Below are 23,019 nucleotides of genomic sequence, written 5' to 3'. Positions count from 1 at the left end.
GGACGCTGACTTGCCAGCCAATTTCACTTTGCCGCGGTGACGCTACATCAGGTAGGACTGAAACTGCACCAAGTATTCATAATAATTTATATATAATAATTCATTTCCTATTCAAAACATGTCTAAAAATGTCAACTTCAAGGAATACTTCTTAAAATGATGCAAATAATACAAATCAAATATCTATTAAGTTATTCTTACCTTCTCACTCACGGGTAGCGTTTGGTTCCGTTTTAAAGTATCTGCTCCATTAACGCTTATGCCGTCGCCCTCTGCGAACGCACACGGCGTAGGGAAAACAACCACATCACTCTTCAACGTGTCTGAACTAAAACACACATCATACTGCTGCGTAGATTTAGAGTAAGACCAGCTTCCATCAGGGTGTGCGGTGATCATTGAGGCATCGTATCTGTTGAAAGATCCATCTGTCCTGTGACATTTAATAGCTATTAAGCTGAGGAGACTCACTAAAAATATCACCGACACAGACACAATAGCAATGACCAAGTATAGATTTAAAACAGAAAAGCCGTTGTCCTTCTTTGGCCGTTCTTTAAACTGAGTCCGGACTTCCCCAGTACTTTCAACAACCGCAACATCGATAGACACCGTCGATGACAGAGAAGGATCTCCGCTGTCAGAAACCAAAACGACCAGCGGGTGGGTCCGTAAGTCATTGTCACTCATTCGCCTCTTAGTCCTAATCTCCCCGGTAGTGGTTCCGATTCTGAAGAGATTGGTTCCTTTAGGTTCGGAGATGTGATAGGACAGCAGAGCATTATAACCAGAGTCAGAGTCCACAGCCCTGATCTTGGCCACAAAGTATCCCGCTTCAGCAGAGTAGGGAATGTTCTCTGTATTTACGGAGCCCTGGTCCGAATAAGGTGGGAGAATCTGAGGACTGTTGTCGTTCACATCCACAATGAAAACGTATACAGTCACATTACTGTTTAGTGGGGGGTCACCAGAATCCGTGGCCTGGATTTGAAAACTGAAAGTTTTTTCCTCTTCGTGGTTAAAAGTCCGCATGCTGTATATATCCCCAGTGACGGAATTCACGTTTACTGCAGCGGAAACTGGAAGCCCTTTGCTGTTACTGTCCAATAATGAATATGTAATTCGAGCATTCTCATTAGCATCGGTATCATAAGCAGTTACGGTTTTTAAGATTTCGCCAACTGGACTGTTCTCTTTTAAATAAATATTAAGATGCTGGCCAGGGAAGCGTGGCGCGTTGTCATTTACATCAGAAATAAATACAGTAATGGTGCTGAGGTTGGAGAGAGGCGGGGACCCCTCATCAGTAGCTATAATAGTGACATTGTATTGAGGAGTGCTCTCTCTATCTAGTGGCTGCGCGACTAATAGAGAATAATAGTTCTTGTAAGATTGCTGAAGCCTAAACGACGGAGAGTCTGTAACACGACAGGTTACAGCTCCATTTTTGCCTCCGTCTTTGTCCGACACCGTTATCAAAGCCACCGCTGTTCCGATTTTTGCGTCCTCTCTCACCGTGCTAGTTATTAATGTCACTGAAATCTCTGGAGCGTTATCATTAACATCAATGACTTCAATAAGTACTTTACAATGAGTAGTGCGCGGTGGGTGGCCTTTATCTTTCGCCTGTACTCGGATTTCAATAGCAGCATTTTCCTCATAGTCAATATTTCCCTTAATATGTATCTCACCCGTCTCCGAATTAACTGAAAACATGTCCAAAGATTTAACATTTCCATGTTCCACAAAAGAATAGCCGATTTCTCCATTTACACCTTCATCTATATCTGTTGCATTTAAAGTCATTATTTTTGTGCCTTGCGGAATATTCTCGAGAACACTAACTTTGTATACAGTTTGGGGAAACACTGGATTGTTGTCATTGGTGTCCAGCACATTAACAATAACTTGTAGCGAGCCAGTTCTCTGAGGCTTTCCGCCGTCAATGGCAGTCAATAGAAGCTGAATCACAGGCTGTTTTTCTCGATCTAAAGCTTTCTGTAGCACCAACTCGGCCGACACACTCTGATCTCCGTTGTTCTGTACTTCCAATGTGAAATATTCATTAGCATTTAGCTTGTAGCTCTTTAGTCCATTGCTTCCAGCATCTGCGTCAAGAGCCACAGGGAGTGGAAATCTATCTCCGAGAAATCCATTTTCAAAAATGTCTATTGAATGATCTCTGACCGGAAATAACGGTGGGTTATCATTCACATCTAAAATATTTATTTCAACACTATGAAGACTGAGCGGATTGTGTGCAATTGCTTCTAAATTAAGGGAACATTTCAAAGCATCTAGACACAGCTCTTCTCTATCGATGCGATCGACAACAAATAACACGCCGGTTTTAGGATTTACCTCAAAATACCTCTTCTTGTTCCCCGAAATAATCTGAAACATGCGTGATTCCAATTGCTGAATGTTGAGATTCAGATCTTTGGTAATATTCCCAATGACAGTTCCCGTATTCACTTCCTCCGACACTGAATAGACGATCTGGCCGCGGTATAAATCCATCCAGGACAACAGTACCACAAGCTGCACCCAAACGGGTTTCTTTTGCGTCAAAAAAAACATTGCTCTTAAAAGTCATCGGATATTTCCAAGCGGACTATTTCGGTTATTCTCTTGATTTTCCTCCGTTTTCTGTTAACTCCATTGGCCCACTGCAGTGGAAGTGCACACCAAAACACAATAGGCGTAATTCAGCGACGGAGGAGAGCACGACTGAGGGTGTAACCGTGGGTATTGCAGCCTTTGTTTTCACAGTCAACAGTGACACCGTGTGTTTAAAGATATATGCATGTATATTTATAGAGTTAGTGGAGATAAATCTAAATATCGGCTCTTATCTTACAAACGGTAGGCCTGAGTGGCAGGGGTTGTCGTGAAGGGGGGGGGGGGGTTAGAATGATTCCAACGAGAGTAAATGACAGGAACACTAACAAAAATTGAAACACAATAGAATTGGTCTGGGTTGGTGGCCCCATATGATATGCTGTCATAGAGACCAAAATCTGTAGTGGCTGGTAGCCCTGCTTAGTGGATAGCAGACCCTCAGCATTTCCTCAGGTATGTATGTGCGCTGCCACATGCTTGTACTTGGAAGTTATTGTAATGGGCGAATAGGTATTGCAAAGGAAAAAGAAGTTTAAAAGGAATTCGTTGAACATGACAATTTTTCCGTGACATCTTTAGTCTTACTAACTTCATCTAAAATTCTCTGCAAAGTACAATCATTTGTGCTACTATAAATATGTTTTCAAAGGTATCCAGAAATGTTGATTTTGACAAACTTCAGATACTGTTTAATAAGTTGAGGAAGACAGAAACCTGAAGTAGACAACAATAAGATGCCAGACAGACAGACAGACAGACAGATAGACAAACAGATAGATAATATACATGATATGCTATATACCATCACTCCACACATAGTTCACTACAGCATTTTCTCCCAGGAGGTGCAAGGTGACAGAGCCCAACACAGACACACACACATATATATATCCATCCATCTTCCAAACCGCTTACCCTATTGGGTCGCGGGGGGTCCGGAGCCTATCCCGGAATCAATGGGCACGAGGCAGGGAACAACCCAGGATGGGGGGCCAGCCCATCGCAGGGCACACTCACACACCATTCACTCACACATGCACACCTACGGGCAATTCAGCAACTCCAATTAGCCTCAGCATGTTTTTGGACTGTGGGGGGAAACCGGAATCCCTGGAGGAAACCCCACGACGACACGGGGAGAACATGCAAACTCCGCACACATGTGACCCAGGCGGAGACTCGAACCCGGGTCCCAGAGATGTGAGGCGACAGTGCTAACCACTGCACCACCATGCCGCCACATATATATATATATATATATATATATATACATATATATATATATATATATATACATATACATATATATACATATATATACATATATATATATATATATATATATACATATATATATATATATATATATATATAGATATATACATATATATATATATATATATACACACAAAATACAAAAGGAGGAGAATTATAAAATTCTCCTCCATCTAAAACTGAAAGCAGACGTATGTCTGCTACAGGAGACATCTAACAGCAGCTGAGCATAAGAAATACTTTAAAAAAAAAATCAACACTTAAATGACTTTTTTTGTGTCATAGTCATATCAATTTAATTGATTAATTAAATGGCTCTATTATCTGAAGCTGATTCTTTACGATGTCACATCATCCGGGAGAGAACACACACATGCTGAAGTCGATCACAGCGATAAATCAGACAAACATTTTGAAAATCTAATCAAACATAGCAATTGATTTAACCTAATTAAATCCAAAAGTCTGAAATTATGATTTCAGAAATGATTACAGCAGTTAATATAAAGATGGAAAAGAAGAGGACTCATCAAAAGTTGAGACTTTTTTAAAGTAAGTGCAGGAAAGTCAAAGCAAAGCCCTAGAGTCATTATTCACAGCGGTATATTTTTCAAGTGCAGTTAATCACATGTCAGATAATCCCTCCTGGTCCTGATGGACCCCCCCCCCCCTCCCAGTCTCTTAAATACTTTTTGCTACCTCTTGCCAATTCTCATCAAAATGGCCACTAAAATAAAATGTTCTTCACCCATCCCTCCACAAGCACATTCAACTATGACCTCAGAACTGCTAAAACCAAATACCCAGTTCCATTTAGACACCTGTTCATCATTCATCAGCTGTTCATCAGCTATCGATCATTATCATTCATTAATACAGATCTTAAAATGATCAGCACAGCAGTTTGAATCTGTCATTACATCCCTTATCTGCCCTCATTGGACAGGATTTATTAACATGAGCCTATATTTAATCTAATGAATGTCTCTTTGCTTTTCTATCAGTGATTGAGCATAACTCTGTCATCAAATCCTTCGCTGCCTTTCACTGTAGGCAATATGAAATATCTATGTATACATATTTATTCCATTTTAACAGACCTGTTCACTCTCAACATTATACCACTGTTAAATGTACTGAAAATGACCTAATGGACGAATTTAACATTTTCAGTCACCGCCACCCATACAGTGACAGAATGTCCTAAAATGTATTAACCGTGACGATATGGGCACAACCATGCAGTTACACATTGGTTTAGTATTGTGTAGGGTCTCGCTGCGGAGTTTCAGCTTGATCTTGTAATAAAGAGTTTTATGGGGAGATGCCTCTGGGTGTGTGAATTTTGGAGTGTGCAGGTTAGCCCTGGATGAGAACCTGTGACCTGTAGGGTTGGGGCTCTGGTTCATGAGGATCTACTGAATCTGGGTTCCACTGTTGAAGGTTGGGGTATAGTAGGGTCAGGCTCAACTATAAGTTATAATTCCATGGAATCAATGAATAGTGAAATAAATCAAACAGGATGAAAAATATCCATCGCTGCCAAGTCTTAAACAGACAAAATCGTTTGATTCTTTTTAACTTAAGCAACATTAACAGTTTAGTGGAATTATTCAAGTTTGTTATAACCGCAGCATACATACACCAATACAGCACTGCACAGACTTCTTAAAATATGAGACATCACTTACACCAGCTCTTCAAAAACAATTCATTCATTAGCTTTCAGGATCTGGATAAGAAATATGCCACTAGGAAAGTGTAACGATATTACTACTTAGAACATAAGAATTCGATGTTACTACTCAAAGACACGATAAAATGCGAATATTTTTGCTCCATTGTACATAAGATACAGTGTAAGATGTAATCTGCCTTTTATGAATTTTGCAAAGTATCTTCAACAAAAAAAGATATGCAGAAGCCTGTCCTACACAGCCAGCAAGCATCTATCCACTCCGCAAAGCTTCGGTACCATGGACAGCTCCATTTATTGTGACAGCCATACACTACTGAAAAATCGGCAAATGTTCCAGGCCCATCGGCAGACATGATTTTTTTTTTTTTGGCGATTGATGTAAATTTTCCTAACTGAGGGATGGAAGCAACTGTAAGTATTAAGTTTGGTAGTTTGGCGACTGACTACATGCCTGATCAGTCTCAAACAAGTTTCAGGGGGATCGAAACAGTAATTTATATGTGTGGCTATGTGCCAGAGCATGTGACCGGAGTGCAGCGGTGAGAATTTCCGCTCCTCGCTCACGAGGCTGTTGGCTCCGCCCGCTCCTCCGCTCTAATTCGCACTAAGCCGATCTGCGTAACAATGCTCCTCGGTCCAATGAAATTTCCTCCCGCTCCAGTCAAATCGCTCCACGCTCACTCCACTAGAAAAGAGGGACAAATGATGTGCATGCCTAACAATCGCCAACTTAAACCGAAGCCTTATATCATAAAGAAATATAGGCAACAATGGACATGTTTGGCAATGGCATTCCACACAAAAATAGGCTTAGAAATAAAGGAATCAATTTGTTTAACAGCCTAAAGAATATACAGGCTAAGCATCCACGTTTTAAATTCCTCATTTTTTTTGCTGTTGATGCTGCGTCTCTCTTTATATAAAAGAAAAATTTCACTGACACCGTTACGCAAATTTTAAAAATCCTATTATATTACCAATATTTACTTTACAGGCTTTTACACTTTTATTTACTTTATAGACTTGATATGCTACAACCATATAAAACTTGCTCATCTTTCCGAGAAAGCTGTCTTTTTAGATTGCAAAAGTGAATCTTAACTCTCTGAAACAGTTTTATTGTCATCTATACGTTTGATAAGAATAGTCAACAGTTTTAATACTTGTACAGATAAATTCTAGATTTGGGCACGCCTCAGAGTCGTAGTGTGAGCGGTATCGGAGCGAAATTGGAGCGAGATAGAGCGACCGATCCAGCCTTAATTAAAAAACCGCTCCGCATATTTACATATAGGTAAATAAATATAGTGTGTAAAAAAGACTAAAAGCCATCTATGACAGTTATTGTGGATTAGAGGGGCAGTGCTAATCCATTAGGATGCTAGGCCCAACCAGTGCTGGGTCCAGATCAAAATCACTAAGGGTGCACAATCCGTGCAACCATGTCACAGCCACAGACCGATTGGCTTCCAACTGAGGGTGCACATCATTAAGGGTGATCTGCACCTTTGGGCACCCCTCCAAACCAAATTATGGGTCCAAGGGCGTAGATTTGGATATGAACAGTAGAATCGTTTCCCTACCAATATTGTGGGAATACTGCATATGTTTATTGGGGGGATGGGTTCAGAGATGCTTGGGTCTTTACCAGTGTTGAAACCAAACCTATGTGCTTGTCTGGCAGCAACCTATTGAAATGAACAGGGCCACACCAAAGGAGCTTATGGTTAAACAGAATTACAACCAGGAATTCAAAATTAAATTTCCAAACCTCAATGAGTCCACAGGATATGTGGACGGTATACGTCTGTAAGTAAGTAACATTTCTGTGGATTAGGGAGTTTTATAAATTAATCGAAAGTTCTTTGTTCGATTACTTGAGGAATTAGTGAGTTTCGGTTCCCAGTACTGTAACGCATGATGAGGAAGGCTGATATTGACAGTCTCGTCTCATCTGCGGTCCAGAGCCTATCCTGATAACAATAGGTACCTGGCCAAAAATAACCCAGGATGAGGTGCCAACCCATCACAGGGCATACACTCTGTATCGACAATTTGGCAAGAAAACTGCACAAATATGCTCAAAGTAAGAAAGGAGTGAAATTCCTCAAAACATGTTAAGATACAATGTGCTAGTTACTGATTAAACAGGATAAAAACACATTCCATCCAGAGAATCACTACATTTAAGTAAAGATCCCAATAACTACATTTTATACGCATACGAGAATGAAATAGTGAAAGCAAAACTTCTTACCTTCTCAGTCTTAGGCAAGGTTTGATTTTTTTCAAGAGTGTCTGAGCCATTAATACTTATCAGATCCACATCTGCAGTCGGACACCGTGCGGGAAAAACCACAACGTCACTCTTCAGGGTGTCTGAACTAAAACACACATCATACTGCTGGGTAGATTTAGAGTAAGACCAGCTCCCATCAGGGTGGGTGGTGATCACTGGGGTGCTGTACTTGTTGAAACTGTCCGTCCGGTGACATTTTATAGCTATTAAACTTAAAAGGCTCAGTAAAAATATGAGTGACACTGAGACTATGGCAATGAGGAGATAGAGGTGTAAACTGGAAAAGCGATCCTCCTTCACTGGGCGCTCTTTGAATGCAGTCTGTATATCCCCGTTACCTTCAACAACCACCACATCCATAGACACTGTAGATGACAGAGAAGGATCTCCATTGTCAGAAACCAAAATGACCAATGGATGGGTCCGTAAGTCATTGTCACTCATTCTCCTCTTAGTCCTAATCTCCCCTGTACTGGTTCCGATTCTGAAGAGATTGGTTCCTTTGGGTTCGGAGATGTGATAGGACAGCAGAGCATTATAACCAGAATCTGCATCCACAGCCCTGATCTTGGCCACAAAGTATCCCGCTTCAGCAGAGTAGGGAATGTTCTCTGTATTTACGGAGCCCTGGTCCGAATAAGGTGGGAGAATCTGAGGACTGTTGTCATTCACATCCAGGATGAAAACATTCACAGTAACATTACTGCTTAATGGAGGGACACCAGAGTCTGTGGCCTGAACTCTGAACTGGAAAGTTTTAATTTCCTCATAGTTAAAAGTTTGCATGCTGTATATGTCCCCAGTGACGGAGTTTATGTTTACTGTCGTGGATACCGGCATTCCTTTGCTGTGAGTGTCCAATAATGAATATGTAATTTGTGCGTTTTCATTGGTATCTGCGTCAAAAGCAGTAACTCCTTCTATAAGACCCCCAGCCGGACTATTCTCTTTCAGATAGACATTAACATCTGGATTGGGAAAACGCGGTGCGTTGTCATTAACGTCAGAAACGTGCACGGTAATAACACTGACGCTAGAAAGAGGCGGGGTCCCCTCATCAGACGCTGTGATGGTAACATTGTACTGAGAAGTGCTCTCTCTGTCGAGCGGCCCATCAACGACTAACGTGTAATAGTCCTTATAAGATGATTTTAGTTTAAAAACAGCAGAGCCAGTTATTTTACAATGTACTTCGCCGTTCTTACCCCCATCGTTGTCTTTGACAGTTATTAAGCCAACCATTGTTCCGAGTGCAGCGTCTTCCTTTACAGTATTAATTAAAGACGTCACGGTGATTTCCGGATAGTTATCATTTACATCAATAACTTCAATAAGGACCTTACAGTGGGCTGCTCTTGGGTTTTGTCCTTTATCTTTTGCTTGAACGCGAATTTCAACCGCACTGTTTGTTTCGTAATCCAAGACTCCGCTTACCGTAATCTCACCGCTCTTCGGATCAATGGCAAACGTACCAATGTTATTATCATTGTCATGATTTACGAAAGTATACATTATTTCACCGTTTTGCCCCTCATCCAGGTCCGTAGCAGCAACCGTGATAACGGAAGATCCGAATGGTGCGTCCTCTGGAATACGGGCCTTGTACAGTGTTTTATTAAAGACTGGGATATTGTCATTGACGTCAATCACATTGATAATTATCTGTATGGTCCCAGACTTGGCAGGCTTTCCTCCGTCAATGGCTGTTAACGTTAGATGGATCACAGACTGTTTCTCTCTGTCTAAAGCTTTCTGTAGAACCAGTTCCGCAAATATACTCTGTTCTCCTCCACTCTGAACATCCAGATTGAAATGCTCATTTGGACTCAGTCTGTAGCTTTTTACGGCGTTGCTTCCCACATCTGCGTCACTAGCTTTCGGTAAAGTAAATCGCTCTCCCGGAAAAGCATACTCCGAAATATTTAGATGACTATTTGCTATACGAAAAGAGGGGGCATTGTCATTTATATCCAAAATATTCACTTCGAAACGGTATAGCTCTGGAGGTGAATTCACCATCGCTTCTAAATGTAACGAACATTTCACGTTACGTGAACAATGTACTTCTCTATCTATTCTTTCTTTAATGTACAGCACCCCTGTTTTGAGATCCACAGCGAAATACCTCTCATTGGAGCCGGATGCAATCTTAAACCTTCGCGATTCCAGTTCATGTATGGGGATGTTCAAATCTTTAGCCAGATTTCCGACTGCGGTCCCTGGATCCGATTCTTCATTCACAGAATAAACAATTTGTCCGCACGAGACATCCGTGAAGAAAATCATGAACAAAAAGTACATCCACCGTTTACGTATTTGGCTTGCCATTATGGTCCAGTGGCGCAAAACATCTGCATTTCAAAACAGTTTGTAGTTTTAAAATTCAGTAGGTATTTTATCATTAATAAAAATAAGCAGGCCTGTGATTCGACTTCTAGCTCGTCGTTTTTCTTAGACCTTTGTTGAAACGATGCATTCCTTCCTGAAACAAGGAGGAGCCTGATAGCTGAATACTTTTTTTCTTAGGCTATAGTGACACCATGTGGATGTTACATTTGATGTAGCATCGCCATCAAAAGTAACAATATACCATATAACACACATTAGTTGCCAAGTCTCAACACTGCTTTAACACTGCTAGGCGAGTTACATTAATATTTATTTTGTCCAAAGCGACGTTCAAAGGAGGAATAGGACTACAGTATGGTACAAACATACAGCTAACGAAGATATTGCTCAGTTAAATTAACAATGGCTTATCTTCAGTTTTAACGCTTTAATTAAGTGAGTTACACGCCAAATCTTTGTTTTTTAGAGTTTTTTGGTAAAATCTTTTCGAAATTATTGAGCTATCTGGTAATTTAAATATCATCCATCCATTTTCCAAACCGCTTATCCTACTGGGTCGCGGGGGTCCGGAGCCTATCCCGGAAGCAATGGGCACGAGGCAGGGAACAACCCAGGATGGGGGGCCAGCCCATCCCAGACGCATTATCTTATAAGCCATTTAAGAATGTTGATAGGATTAAAAATAGAAGTAGGAAACTTAGCGCTAATATGTTGCAAAGCCACGCGACATGCAGGCTCAATCAGTTATTGAAGAAATCTGCCTCCATCCAGGGCTCAGTTAATCTACAGAAACTCAGTCCATCAATACAAATGTATAAGATTAAAAAGTTCAATTTCTAAAAAGATGTTTGAAGATGCTGCTTATAAACTGAATACAAAATCTGAAATAAATTGCCAAAACTAAAACGACCGTCATGAAAGGATAGTATTTTTACTATTTAGATATAGGTCGCATTCATCGCAAGCACATACGAGACAATCAACGCTGAAGTAAGCATAATATTTCAGGGTAGTGAATGTTTTACTTTCAAAACTGAAATGGCGAGTTATTATGGAGGAATTACCCGACTGCTTTGTACAAACATTCTGAGTACAGACATCTGAGAATATATTTGTTAGTTTCTTTGGTTTCATAAAATTATGGTATTTTATATTATTTCAATATCTAAAACTAAAAAATGAGGACAAATTACTTTAAACAAAAACAAGTACAGATTTCTATTTATGGAAAAAGTAGTCCTAGTCTAATTAAAGTACCGTAAAGGCTGAAATCAAACTTTAAACACCCCACTGTGTCAACAGTCCCTTATTATAACAACAAATATGAAGAGTTATAATAATTCAAATCTCGGTTCCTTCCTTTAAATAAAGAGCGATTTTTATCTGTATTATTAAAACATGACCCACCAGCCCAGGACCAATCGATCCTTTGGGCGAGATAGGCGTGGCGCCACTTTCTGAGGGGACGCTGACGTGCCAGCCAATTTGCCGTTACATCAGGTAGGACCGAAACGGCACCAAGCATTTATAATAATTTATGCATAATAATTAATTTCCCATTCAAAAACATGTTTAAAAATGTCAATTTCAATGAATAATTCTTAAAATAGTGCAAATAATACAAATCAAATTTCAATTAAGTTATTCTTACCTTCTCACTCATGGGTAGCGTTTGGTTCCGTTTTAAAGTATCTGCTCCATTAACGCTTATGCCGTCGCCCTCTGCGAACGCACACGGCGTAGGGAAAACAACCACATCACTCTTCAACGTGTCTGAACTAAAACACACATCATACTGCTGCGTAGATTTAGAGTAAGACCAGCTTCCGTCAGGGTGTGCGGTGATCATTGAGGCATCGTATCTGTTGAAAGTTCCATCTGTCCTGTGACATTTAATAGCTATTAAGCTGAAGAGACTCACTAAAAATATCACCGACACAGACACGATAGCAATGACCAAGTATAGATTTAAAACAGAAAAGCCGTTGTCCTTCTTTGGCCGTTCTTTAAACTGAGTCCGGACTTCCCCAGTACTTTCAACAACCGCAACATCGATAGACACCGTCGATGACAGAGAAGGATCTCCGCTGTCAGAAACCAAAACGACCAGCGGGTGGGTCCGTAAGTCATTGTCGCTCATTCGCCTCTTAGTCCTAATCTCCCCGGTAGTGGTTCCGATTCTGAAGAGATTGGTTCCTTTAGGTTCGGATATGTGATAAGACAGCAGAGCATTATAACCAGAGTCAGCGTCCACAGCCCTGATCTTGGCCACAAAGTATCCCGCTTCAGCAGAGTAGGGAATGTTCTCTGTATTTACGGAGCCCTGGTCCGAATAAGGTGGGAGAATCTGAGGACTGTTGTCGTTCACATCCACTATGAAAACGTATACAGTCACATTACTGTTTAGTGGGGGGTCACCAGAATCCGTGGCCTGGATTTGAAAACTGAAAGTTTTTTCCTCTTCGTGGTTAAAAGTCCGCATGCTGTATATATCCCCAGTGACGGAATTCACGTTTACTGCAGCGGAAACTGGAAGCCCTTTGCTGTTACTGTCCAATAATGAATATGTAATTCGAGCATTCTCATTAGCATCGGTATCATAAGCAGTTACGGTTTTTAAGATTTCGCCAACTGGACTGTTCTCTTTTAAATAAATATTAAGATACTGGTCAGGGAAGCGTGGCGCGTTGTCATTTACATCAGAAATAAACACAGTAATGGTGCTGAGGTTGGGGAGAGGCGGGGACCCTTCATCAGTAGCTATAATAGTGACATTGTATTGAGGAGTGCTCTCTCTATCTAGTGGCTGCGCGACTAATAGAGAATAATAGTTCTTGTAAGATTGCTGAAGCCTAAACGACGGAGAGTCTGTAACACGACAGGTTACAGCTCCATTTTTGCCTCCGTCTTTGTCCGACACCGTTATCAAAGCCACCGCTGTTCCGATTTTTGCGTCCTCTCTCACCGTGCTAGTTATTAATGTCACTGAAATCTCTGGAGCGTTATCATTAACATCAATGACTTCAATAAGTACTTTACAATGAGTAGTGCGCGGTGGGTGGCCTTTATCTTTCGCCTGTACTCGGATTTCAATAGCAGCATTTTCCTCATAGTCAATATTTCCCTTAATATGTATCTCACCCGTCTCCGAATTAACTGAAAACATGTCCAAAGATTTAACATTTCCATGTTCCACAAAAGAATAGCCGATTTCTCCATTTACACCTTCATCTATATCTGTTGCATTTAAAGTCATTATTTTTGTGCCTTGCGGAATATTCTCGAGAACACTAACTTTGTATACAGTTTGGGGAAACACTGGATTGTTGTCATTGGTGTCCAGCACATTAACAATAACTTGTAGCGAGCCAGTTCTCTGAGGCTTTCCGCCGTCAATGGCAGTCAATAAAAGCTGAATCACATGCTGTTTTTCTCGATCTAAAGCTTTCTGTAGCACCAACTCGGCCGACACACTCTGATCTCCGTTGTTCTGTACATCCAATGAGAAATGTTCATTAGCATTTAGCTTGTAGCTCTTTAGTCCATTGCTCCCAGCATCTGCGTCACGAGCCACAGGGAGTGGAAATCTATCTCCGGGAAATCCATTTTCAGAAATGTTTATTGAATGATCTTTGACCGGAAATAATGGAGGGTTATCATTGACATCTAAAATGTTTATTTCAATACTATGAAGACTGAGCGGATTGTGTGCAATTGCTTCTAAATTAAGGGAACATTTCAAAGCATCTAGGCACAGCTCTTCTCTATCGATGCGATCGACAACAAATAATACGCCGGTTTTAGGATTTACCTCAAAATACCTCTTCTTGTTCCCCGAAATAATCTGAAACATGCGTGATTCCAGTTGCTGAATGTTGAGATTCAGATCTTTGGTAATATTCCCAATGACAGTTCCCGTATTCACTTCCTCCGACACTGAATAGACGATCTGGCCGCGGTATAAATCCATCCAGGACAACAGTACCACAAGCTGAACCCAAACGGATTTCTTTTGCGTCAAAAAAAACATTGCTCTTAAAAGTCATCGGATATTTCCAAGCGGACTATTTCGATTGTTTTGATTTTTCTCAGTTTTCTGTCAACACTATCGGCCCACTGCAGTAGAAGTGCACACCGAAACACAATAGGCGTAATTCAGCGACCGCGGAGAGCACGGCCGGGGGTGTAACCGTGGGTATTGCAGCCTTTGTTTTCACAGTCAACAGTGACACCGTGTGTTTAAAAATATATATTTTAAAAACTGTATATATATTTTGAGATTTAATAACTATGCACTTAGTTAAAATTCACTCATTGATTTTCTATACCCGGTTGATCTATGCATTATATGAAATCATATATTATAAACAGCGGTCGGTAAGGTAATTTAATGCGTATCTTGTCCACAGGGTTGGGGGTTCGATACCTGCCAGGTGTATGTGTGGAACCACCAACCAGCACTAGGTGAGAAGTTATGATAACGGGTAAGTAGGTACTATAGAGGAAAATTATGTTTAAATGATATTTGTTGAATATGAGTATTTTTCATGATTATCTCCAGTTTTACTTTCTCACTTCACCTATTCTTTTCTGAAATGCACAGTACTTTAATAATGCTCTTAATTTACTTTCAGATATAGTGTTATTTTAGCTTGATTTAAAAAATCTAGTTCTTATGTTCATGATACGAAAAGTTCAAGTATATTATATAATCCTTGGATAAAATACACCTGGAATCAGAGGTGGTTGTAGGAGTTTTCAGCTGGGGTGGTCCAGGGCTGACCAAAGCCATAGTGTGTTTATAATGTGCACACAGCCCGCTGAATATTTAATATGACAACGAGCTAAAACATAAATGAATAGGCTAAATGCACACACGTTTGCTGATGCTCAGTCTCCTATTAGGCCAAAATTCTCAATCAAATCTCTAACATTTCCAAGGAAAACTTACTTAAAGAACCCTAGGTTATCAATGGTGCCATTTATATCTTAGCCTCATGCTAAACTCAGGTACCATTTGTGTTATTTATGGAACTGCTCACCTCAAGCATAAGAGACTATTCGAACAGTGCCAGTGGAAATCACTGGGAGAGTGGTGACAGCAAAAGGTGTTGGGGGGGGGCTGATAGATGACGATAAAAGCGATTGGTTTGTAGGGGAGGGGGGATGTGATGGTTTAGTAACAGATTTCTATTGCAGAAACAAAAAGACAAAACTTACAGACCCCAGTGCTGTCTTCATTATACACTGTAAATCACCTACAATGTTTATCCAAATGGATGCATGGAAACAATCACCGCAGTCAATGGCTACAAATATAACAAACAGGATGCATCCATCCATCCATCCATTTTCCAAACCGCTTATCCTATTGGGTCGCGGGGGGTCCGGAGCCCATCCCGGAATCAATGGGCACGAGGCAGGGAACAACCCAGGATGGGGGGCCAGCCCATCGCAGGGCACACTCACACACCATTCACTCACACATGCACACCTACGGGCAATTCAGCAACTCCAATTAGCCTCAGCATGTTTTTGGACTGTGGGGGGAAACCGGAGTACCCGGAGGAAACCCCACGAGGACACGGGGAGAACATGCAAACTCCGCACACATGTGACCCAGGCGGAGACTTGAACCCGGGTCCCAGAGGTGTGAGGCGACAGTGCTAACCACTGCACCACCATGCCGCCCTCAAACAGGATGCAGAGAAGAAAAACATAAAACATCATAGTCTTTAAAAAAAATCTTAACTGCTACAACTGAGGCAGATTAGTGAAATTATTGGAATTTGTTATATGTGTTATGTTTTTAAACCCATGCAGCAGAGCTGGGGAGAAATGCCCGTCACGCAATGTTATGCAAAAAACACCTTAAATTTGTGAATATAGAATTTTCTTGTATTGTATCAGTCTATCTTTTATGGGTGTATTGGTGGCTAGGGAACTGTCCCTGTAATCAGAAGGTTTCTGGTTCAAATCCCATGAATGCCACAAGTGATCCTACTCCATTGGGCCCTTGAGAAAGGCCCTTAACCTGCAATTACTTTGCCCTGGGTATGACATTAATGTACATCCAGCCCTACAAGCAGGTCCTCCACCTTACAGGGAAATTTGGGGGTTGGTGGCAGGATTGGCACTCCAGCCACTGGAAAAAAACTCACACTGGTCCATTCGGATGGGTGTGGTGGTGAGGTATCACTCACTGCACAGCTGCACTCAGGTTCTCATCCCTGAGGTGGTTTGTCATGTGGTGAATGCAGCAATGCACTGTAATCAGCGTGTGCTGCTTACCTTACCCCGGTCTTTTATATACTATGTCAACTGAAAAAGGTTTGTTTTAAGTGATCGGTAAGAATGTGGCCATACTGCAAAATTCCAGGACCACGGACAGGGCTGCACATTCCATCTTACTGAAATGGCCATTTTCAGAAACCAAAATAACCAATGGATGAGTCCGTAAGTCATTGTCACTCAACATACACAATTTTGAGTATTAAACATTACTAATTAATTTTCCTATGAGTTATTAGTTATGTCATCTAGCTCTGAGCCCTAAATGGTTTGTTAACTCATGTGCTAACACATTATTTCAGCCCAAACCATCTCCAAATACACTGTCACCCCTAATGTTACCGATTTGTTTCAGCAGAATTTTACGGCATAAATCAACCAAGTTCAGCAACTAATTAAAAGACTTATAGAAGAAAATAACTGCAACATATCTCTATAAAAAACATGCAGAGAATCCTATGCATTTGCACGTAATTTAGCTTGTACTAGACAAAAGATATTTTTCTCATCAGTCTACTCTGCCTTTGATTTTGTTGAGGAAGACAAACCACTGCAAACAGGAACTTCATATGCAAATAAAGAAACACATTGCTACACAGATAAATGTCCAAAAAAGCCATATACGATATATACAACATCATACATAACTAAAAGTAATTTTTGATAGCTACAGCAGATAAAAGGGGTTGTGCTGACCTTCCACACTGCTTGGTCCATCCAATTAAAGTGAGCAGGACCATAGCAGTCCTGAATAAAACCAATGGAAGCTCATCCTTTAGCCAGAATTACAGCAAAAATTAAAACAAGTGTGCGTTATCCTGTCAGGTTAAAATAACTTAGTTTGCTGATGTAAAGTCAAAACACATTATACACCTGCTGTAAAGTTTAAGCAGTTTCAAATTTAAAAGATAATTTATTTGTTTCATAATCAAACACTTTCATCAAGGTTCTCACAGACATGCACAAAAATGTCAACTGAGTCCAAGATTTACAACTAAAATATTACATTTTAATAAAGTTCACATTACCTATATTTTATATCAATAAGAGGACAAAATACTAAATAGAATATTTCTTACCTTCTCAGTCTTAGGCAAGGTCTGATTTTTTTCAAGAGTGTCTGAGCCATTAATACTTATCAGATCCACATCTGCAGTCGGACACCGTGCAGGAAAAACCACAACGTCACTCTTCAGGGTGTCTGAACTAAAACACACATCGTACTGCTGGGTAGATTTAGAGTAAGACCAGCTCCCATCAGGGTGGGTGGTGATCACTGGGGTGCTGTACTTGTTGAAACTGTCCGTCCGGTGACATTTTATAGCTATTAAACTTAAAAGGCTCAGTAAAAATATGAGTGACACTGAGACTATGGCAATGAGGAGATAGAGGTGTAAACTGGAAAAGCGATCCTCCTTCACTGGGCGCTCTTTGAATGCAGTCTGTATATCCCCGTTACCTTCAACAACCACCACATCCATAGACACTGTAGATGACAGAGAAGGATCTCCATTGTCAGAAACCAAAATGACCAATGGATGGGTCCGTAAGTCATTGTCACTCATTCTCCTCTTAGTCCTAATCTCCCCTGTACTGGTTCCGATTCTGAAGAGATTGGTTCCTTTGGGTTCGGAGATGTGATAGGACAGCAGAGCATTATAACCAGAATCTGCATCCACAGCCCTGATCTTGGCCACAAAGTATCCCGCTTCAGCAGAGTAGGGAATGTTCTCTGTATTTACGGAGCCCTGGTCCGAATAAGGTGGGAGAATCTGAGGACTGTTGTCATTCACATCCAGGATGAAAACATTCACAGTAACATTACTGCTTAATGGAGGGACACCAGAGTCTGTGGCCTGAACTCTGAACTGGAAAGTTTTAATTTCCTCATAGTTAAAAGTTTGCATGCTGTATATGTCCCCAGTGACGGAGTTTATGTTTACTGTCGTGGATACCGGCATTCCTTTGCTGTGAGTGTCCAATAATGAATATGTAATTTGTGCGTTTTCATTGGTATCTGCGTCAAAAGCAGTAACTCTTTCTATAAGACCCCCAGCCGGACTATTCTCTTTCAGATAGACATTAACATCTGGATTGGGAAAACGCGGTGCGTTGTCATTAACGTCAGAAACGTGCACGGTAATAACACTGACGCTAGAAAGAGGCGGGGTCCCCTCATCCGTCGCTGTGACGGTAACATTGTACTGAGAAGTGCTCTCTCTGTCGAGCGGCCCATCAACGACTAATGAGTAATAGTCCTTATAAGACGATTTCAGTTTAAAAACAGCAAAGCCAGTTATTTTACAGTGGACTTCGCCGTTCTTACCCCCATCGTTGTCTTTGACAGTTATTAAGCCAACCATTGTCCCGATTGTAGCGTCCTCCTTTACTGTATTAATTAATGATGTTACGGAGATTTCGGGATAGTTATCGTTTACGTCAATAATTTCAATGAGGAGCTTACAGTGGGCTGCTCTTGGATTTTGTCCTTTGTCTTGCGCTTGTACGCGAATTTCAACCGCACTGTTTGTTTCGTAATCCAAGACGCCGTTTACCGTAATCTCACCGCTCTTCGGATCAATGGCAAACAAACTGATGCTGCTATCGTGGTCGTCGTTTATAAGAGAATAAATTATTTCACCGTTTTGGCCCTCATCCAGGTCCGTAGCAGCAACCGTGATAACGGAAGATCCGTATGGTGCGTCCTCTGGAATACGGGCCTTGTACAGTGTTTTATTAAAAACAGGGATGTTATCATTGACGTCAAGCACATTGATAATTATCTGTAATGTTCCGGACCTCGCAGGTTTTCCTCCGTCAAAAGCTGTTAATACGAGATGGATCACAGGCTGTTTTTCTCTGTCTAAAGCTTTCTGTAGTATCAATTCCGCTGATACACTTTGCTCTCCCCGACTCTGAACATCTAGATTGAAATGCTCATTCGGACTCAGTTTGTAGCTTTTTACGGCATTATTTCCCACATCTGCGTCACTAGCTTTCGGTAAAGTAAATCGCTCCCCTAGATACGCGAACTCCGAAATATTTAGATGACGGCTTGGCATACGAAAAGAGGGGGCATTGTCATTGATATCTAAAATATTCACTTCGAAACGGTATAGCTCTGGAGGTGAATTCACCATCGCTTCTAGATTTAACGAACATTTCATGTTACGTGAACAATGTGTTTCCCTATCTATTCTTTCTTTAATGTGCAGCACCCCTGTTTTGAGATCCACAGCGAAATACCTCTCATTGGAGCCGGATGCAATCTTAAACCTTCGCGATTCCAGTTCATGTATGGGGATGTTCAAATCTTTAGCCAGATTTCCGACGGCGGTCCCTGGATCCGATTCTTCATTCACAGAATAAACAATTTGTCCACAGGAGACATCCATAAAGAAAATCATCAGCAGAAAGCACGTCCACCGTTTACGTATTGGGCTTGGCGTCATGGTCCTGCTGCACAAAACATCTACATTTCAAATGAAAGTATCTTCTCCAAAAATGCTGTAGGTAATAACGAAATAATCTTAGCTGGCCTATGGTCCGACTTCCAGCTCTTCCCCTTTCTTAGACGGACCTTTGTTAAAACGACAAATTCCTTCCTGAAAAAAGGAGGAGCCTCATATCCGAATACTTTTTTTTCTTAGTCTATAGTGACACCATGTGGATATTAAATTTGGTGTAGGCTACCACCGCTATCGGTAGTAATGAGACGGAGAGTCGGCTACAATATTTGTAGTTTCCCTTTTGCCATAACATCATTAGGCGAGTGACATTTGGATTTATTATGTATTTATTTAGCAGAGGCTTTTGTCCAAATCGACGTTAAAGTGATAACTCGTTGCAACAATGCAGCTAATGATAATTTCACTAGATGAGACTAACCCATGGATTACATTAAATTTGAATACTTTGAACCTATTACACGCTAAATCTTTTAACACCGTTAAAGATTCATAGGTGTAGATTTTTTCTGGCGGGGGGCAGAGTTGAAATGAATAATATCACATATAGTTCCTAGTTTATAAAGAACACATATAGTTAATATATCTCATTTCGTAATTTAATGTTTTTTTTCTTACAGTTTTTATTTGGAGAGGCCAAACGATTTATTCCCAACTCCAACTCCAACAGACAGACGCTCACTTCCAGACCCGCTAGTAAAAAGCCAACATAGGGAGCGGTGAGCGAAGACGGATTAGCATGTAAACTTAACTTATTAGCTTGTAACCAACAGTTAGCCAATAAAAGGTGATGTGAAATATTGGGATTTAATCATCTCATGACGATTAAGTTTCATAAATATTTTCTTATTTGATTGTGCAAACTGCAGCTGGCTTTGTTAGTTAATAGCATAGCCGAAACAGCAACGCTGATAACGCGGCGGTACTTAGCGTTTGTGTCAGTCACAATGTTCATCCCATCGTTCGCTGTCAGGGCATAAGAATGAGTAAGAAACCCGTCAAAACACAGGGCCAGACCAGGCACCAGATAGTAAGTTACTCAGTTACCTGAAACTCAGGATTGCTTCGAGAGAACCAGATGGCATATCTTTGACCATCAGCACCTGGAGGAATACACATTATCCAGCCACCAGCAATGGCAACACACTAACGCTGGAGGAGTGTAATGTGAGGCGTACACTGGGAGCAGTGGATATGAGGAAAGCCCCCGGACCTGACGGGGTGACTGGACGAGTGCAGAAAGACCAGTTGGCAGGGTTTTTTACAAATATCTTCAATCACTCTGTGTCCCAGTCCACTGTACCACCTTGCCTGAAGTCCTCTGTCATAGTCCCAAAAAACCCAGAATAACCAGTTTAAATGACTACGATCCAGTGGCACTCACACCGATTGTTATGAAGTGTTTCGAGAAGCTTGTGCAGAGTCATATAATTGCCAGCCTGCCACCATTTATGGATAAGTGCCAGTTTGCATTCAGGTCCAACAGATCCACAAAGGATGCGATTGCTACAGCTCTGCCTTCTACCCTGACCCACCTGGAGATGCGGGAGCTACACAAGGCTTCTCTTTGTGAATTTTAGCTCAGCTTTTTACACCATATTGCCCCAAAAATTGGTGTTCAAACTGACAGTCCTGGGCCTATCACCATCCATGTGGTACTGGATTCTGTGAACTCGCTCCCAGGGGGTCAGAGTGGACCCACACACCTCCACAGCTCTCAGCCTAAGCACTGGCTTCCCAAAGGGCTGCGTGCTGAGCCCCCTGCTATATACACTGCACATCTACGACTGCACCCCTGCCCACCCCAGCAATACTATAGTAAAGTTTGCAGATGACACCACAGTGGCTGGACACATAAGCCCCTGCTATGATTGTTCTAGTAGAAACTGAGTTAACTATTAACTGAGTTATTTACTTAGTTTAATCTGCATATTAAGATTTAGGAATTAGCGTATCTATTTAAGTTAATGTTGGTTGGAAAAAAGAAAAATGGGCCAGAAAGGAGGTGGGAGGGAGGATGTTTCTTTTTCTGTTGTGGGGGGGGGGGTGATTGCTAAGCCATGTCGCATATCAAATTAACTGTTGAAAATCTCCCTTCATCCACCACCGAGTTACAGTGGCGCAGATAGGATTTTTTAATTGGGGGGGACCAAGCTTAGCCAGACAAGCGCCGATCAATTTCATTCACCTCTAGGAACTGCGTCAGGGTGCCGGGCCAATCAGCAGAGGGAGGGCTGAAAGCGGTAACGCTGAATTCAAACAATGCACTTCAGCACATATCATATGTCACAGCCAAACTGTAGTGATTGGTGGAAGCAGAAAGTATCTGCCACCGTGTAGTGAACACATGTCAATTACTAGGGTTCACAAAGTGAAATGATGTGAAAGGGGCTGATGCTTCAGGCTAGTCCAAGCTGTCAGCATTTCAACTGTACCGTAATAGGAATTAGTGCTTACATTTTTTGTGCAATAATAGCCTTAACTGGTGCTTAATTAGTCTATTTGTGTAATTTAGGCCAATGGTTTGCAATAAAAACAATAAAAAACAATAAGGTTCCATAGCACTACGTGCTTTGGAACCTTAAAGATTTGAAACCACAGAGCAACAATGAACATCGTCAACAAAGTTCTACTTGATAAACGCTACCCATACAGGATAAACCTTTCGTTTGTTAGTATGCCAATCACCAACCAAATCCTTGTGCCTCATGCAAAACATGTTTTATTTAAACATTAACTGATTTTCAGCATACTCATTCTTTGAGAAAATAGAATGTACAAAAAGCAGCTAAATAATAAAACTGAAATAATTCACTCTCCATTTAGTGTGCCTTGCAAACATGTTAACAACATATTTACATAAAATTGTAAACAGAACAGACGATTCTTAGCTCATTTTCCTAACGAAACATTGCTATGCTCGCTCGATTATACACGGAGAGTCAGATTAATCTGCGTCAAAACTACCTTAACAACACTAATTTTAACCTTAACATAATATCGATACCCTAGAAAGG

General features: G+C 41.0%; 2 protein-coding genes across 16 annotated transcripts in view; both read right to left on the bottom strand.

Annotated features, from left to right (window-relative positions):
* LOC125750555 (protocadherin alpha-C2-like) overlaps positions 1-23,019 on the bottom strand; it is a 186,409-nt gene that overhangs the window by 35,373 nt on the left and 128,017 nt on the right. The gene's annotated exons all lie outside the window — the stretch shown is intronic.
* Positions 1-23,019, bottom strand: part of LOC125750551 (protocadherin alpha-C2-like) — a 138,026-nt gene that overhangs the window by 55,072 nt on the left and 59,935 nt on the right. Inside the window, exons 1-2 of one of the 15 annotated variants that reach the window (XM_049028567.1) lie at positions 14,066-14,330; positions 202-2,371 (exon numbers count right to left, since the gene is read on the bottom strand). The exons of 11 other annotated variants lie outside the window; for them this stretch is intronic. In XM_049028567.1, coding sequence (XP_048884524.1) covers positions 202-2,371; positions 14,066-14,274 — 2,379 coding nt within the window. In that variant the 5' untranslated portion in view covers positions 14,275-14,330. Of the gene's footprint in view, positions 1-201; positions 2,372-7,853; positions 10,329-11,895; positions 14,331-17,614; positions 20,103-23,019 lie in introns of those variants that run through there. 3 more of the 15 variants (XM_049028570.1, XM_049028564.1, XM_049028573.1) reach the window with 3 other exon arrangements.

The sequence above is a fragment of the Brienomyrus brachyistius genome, chromosome 10 (genome assembly GCF_023856365.1).
Source record: "Brienomyrus brachyistius isolate T26 chromosome 10, BBRACH_0.4, whole genome shotgun sequence".
In the NCBI taxonomy this organism is placed as follows: Eukaryota; Metazoa; Chordata; class Actinopteri; order Osteoglossiformes; family Mormyridae; genus Brienomyrus; species Brienomyrus brachyistius.
The sequence above is the reverse complement of the archived record's forward strand: the minus strand, read 5'-3'. Positions and strand labels throughout refer to the sequence as shown.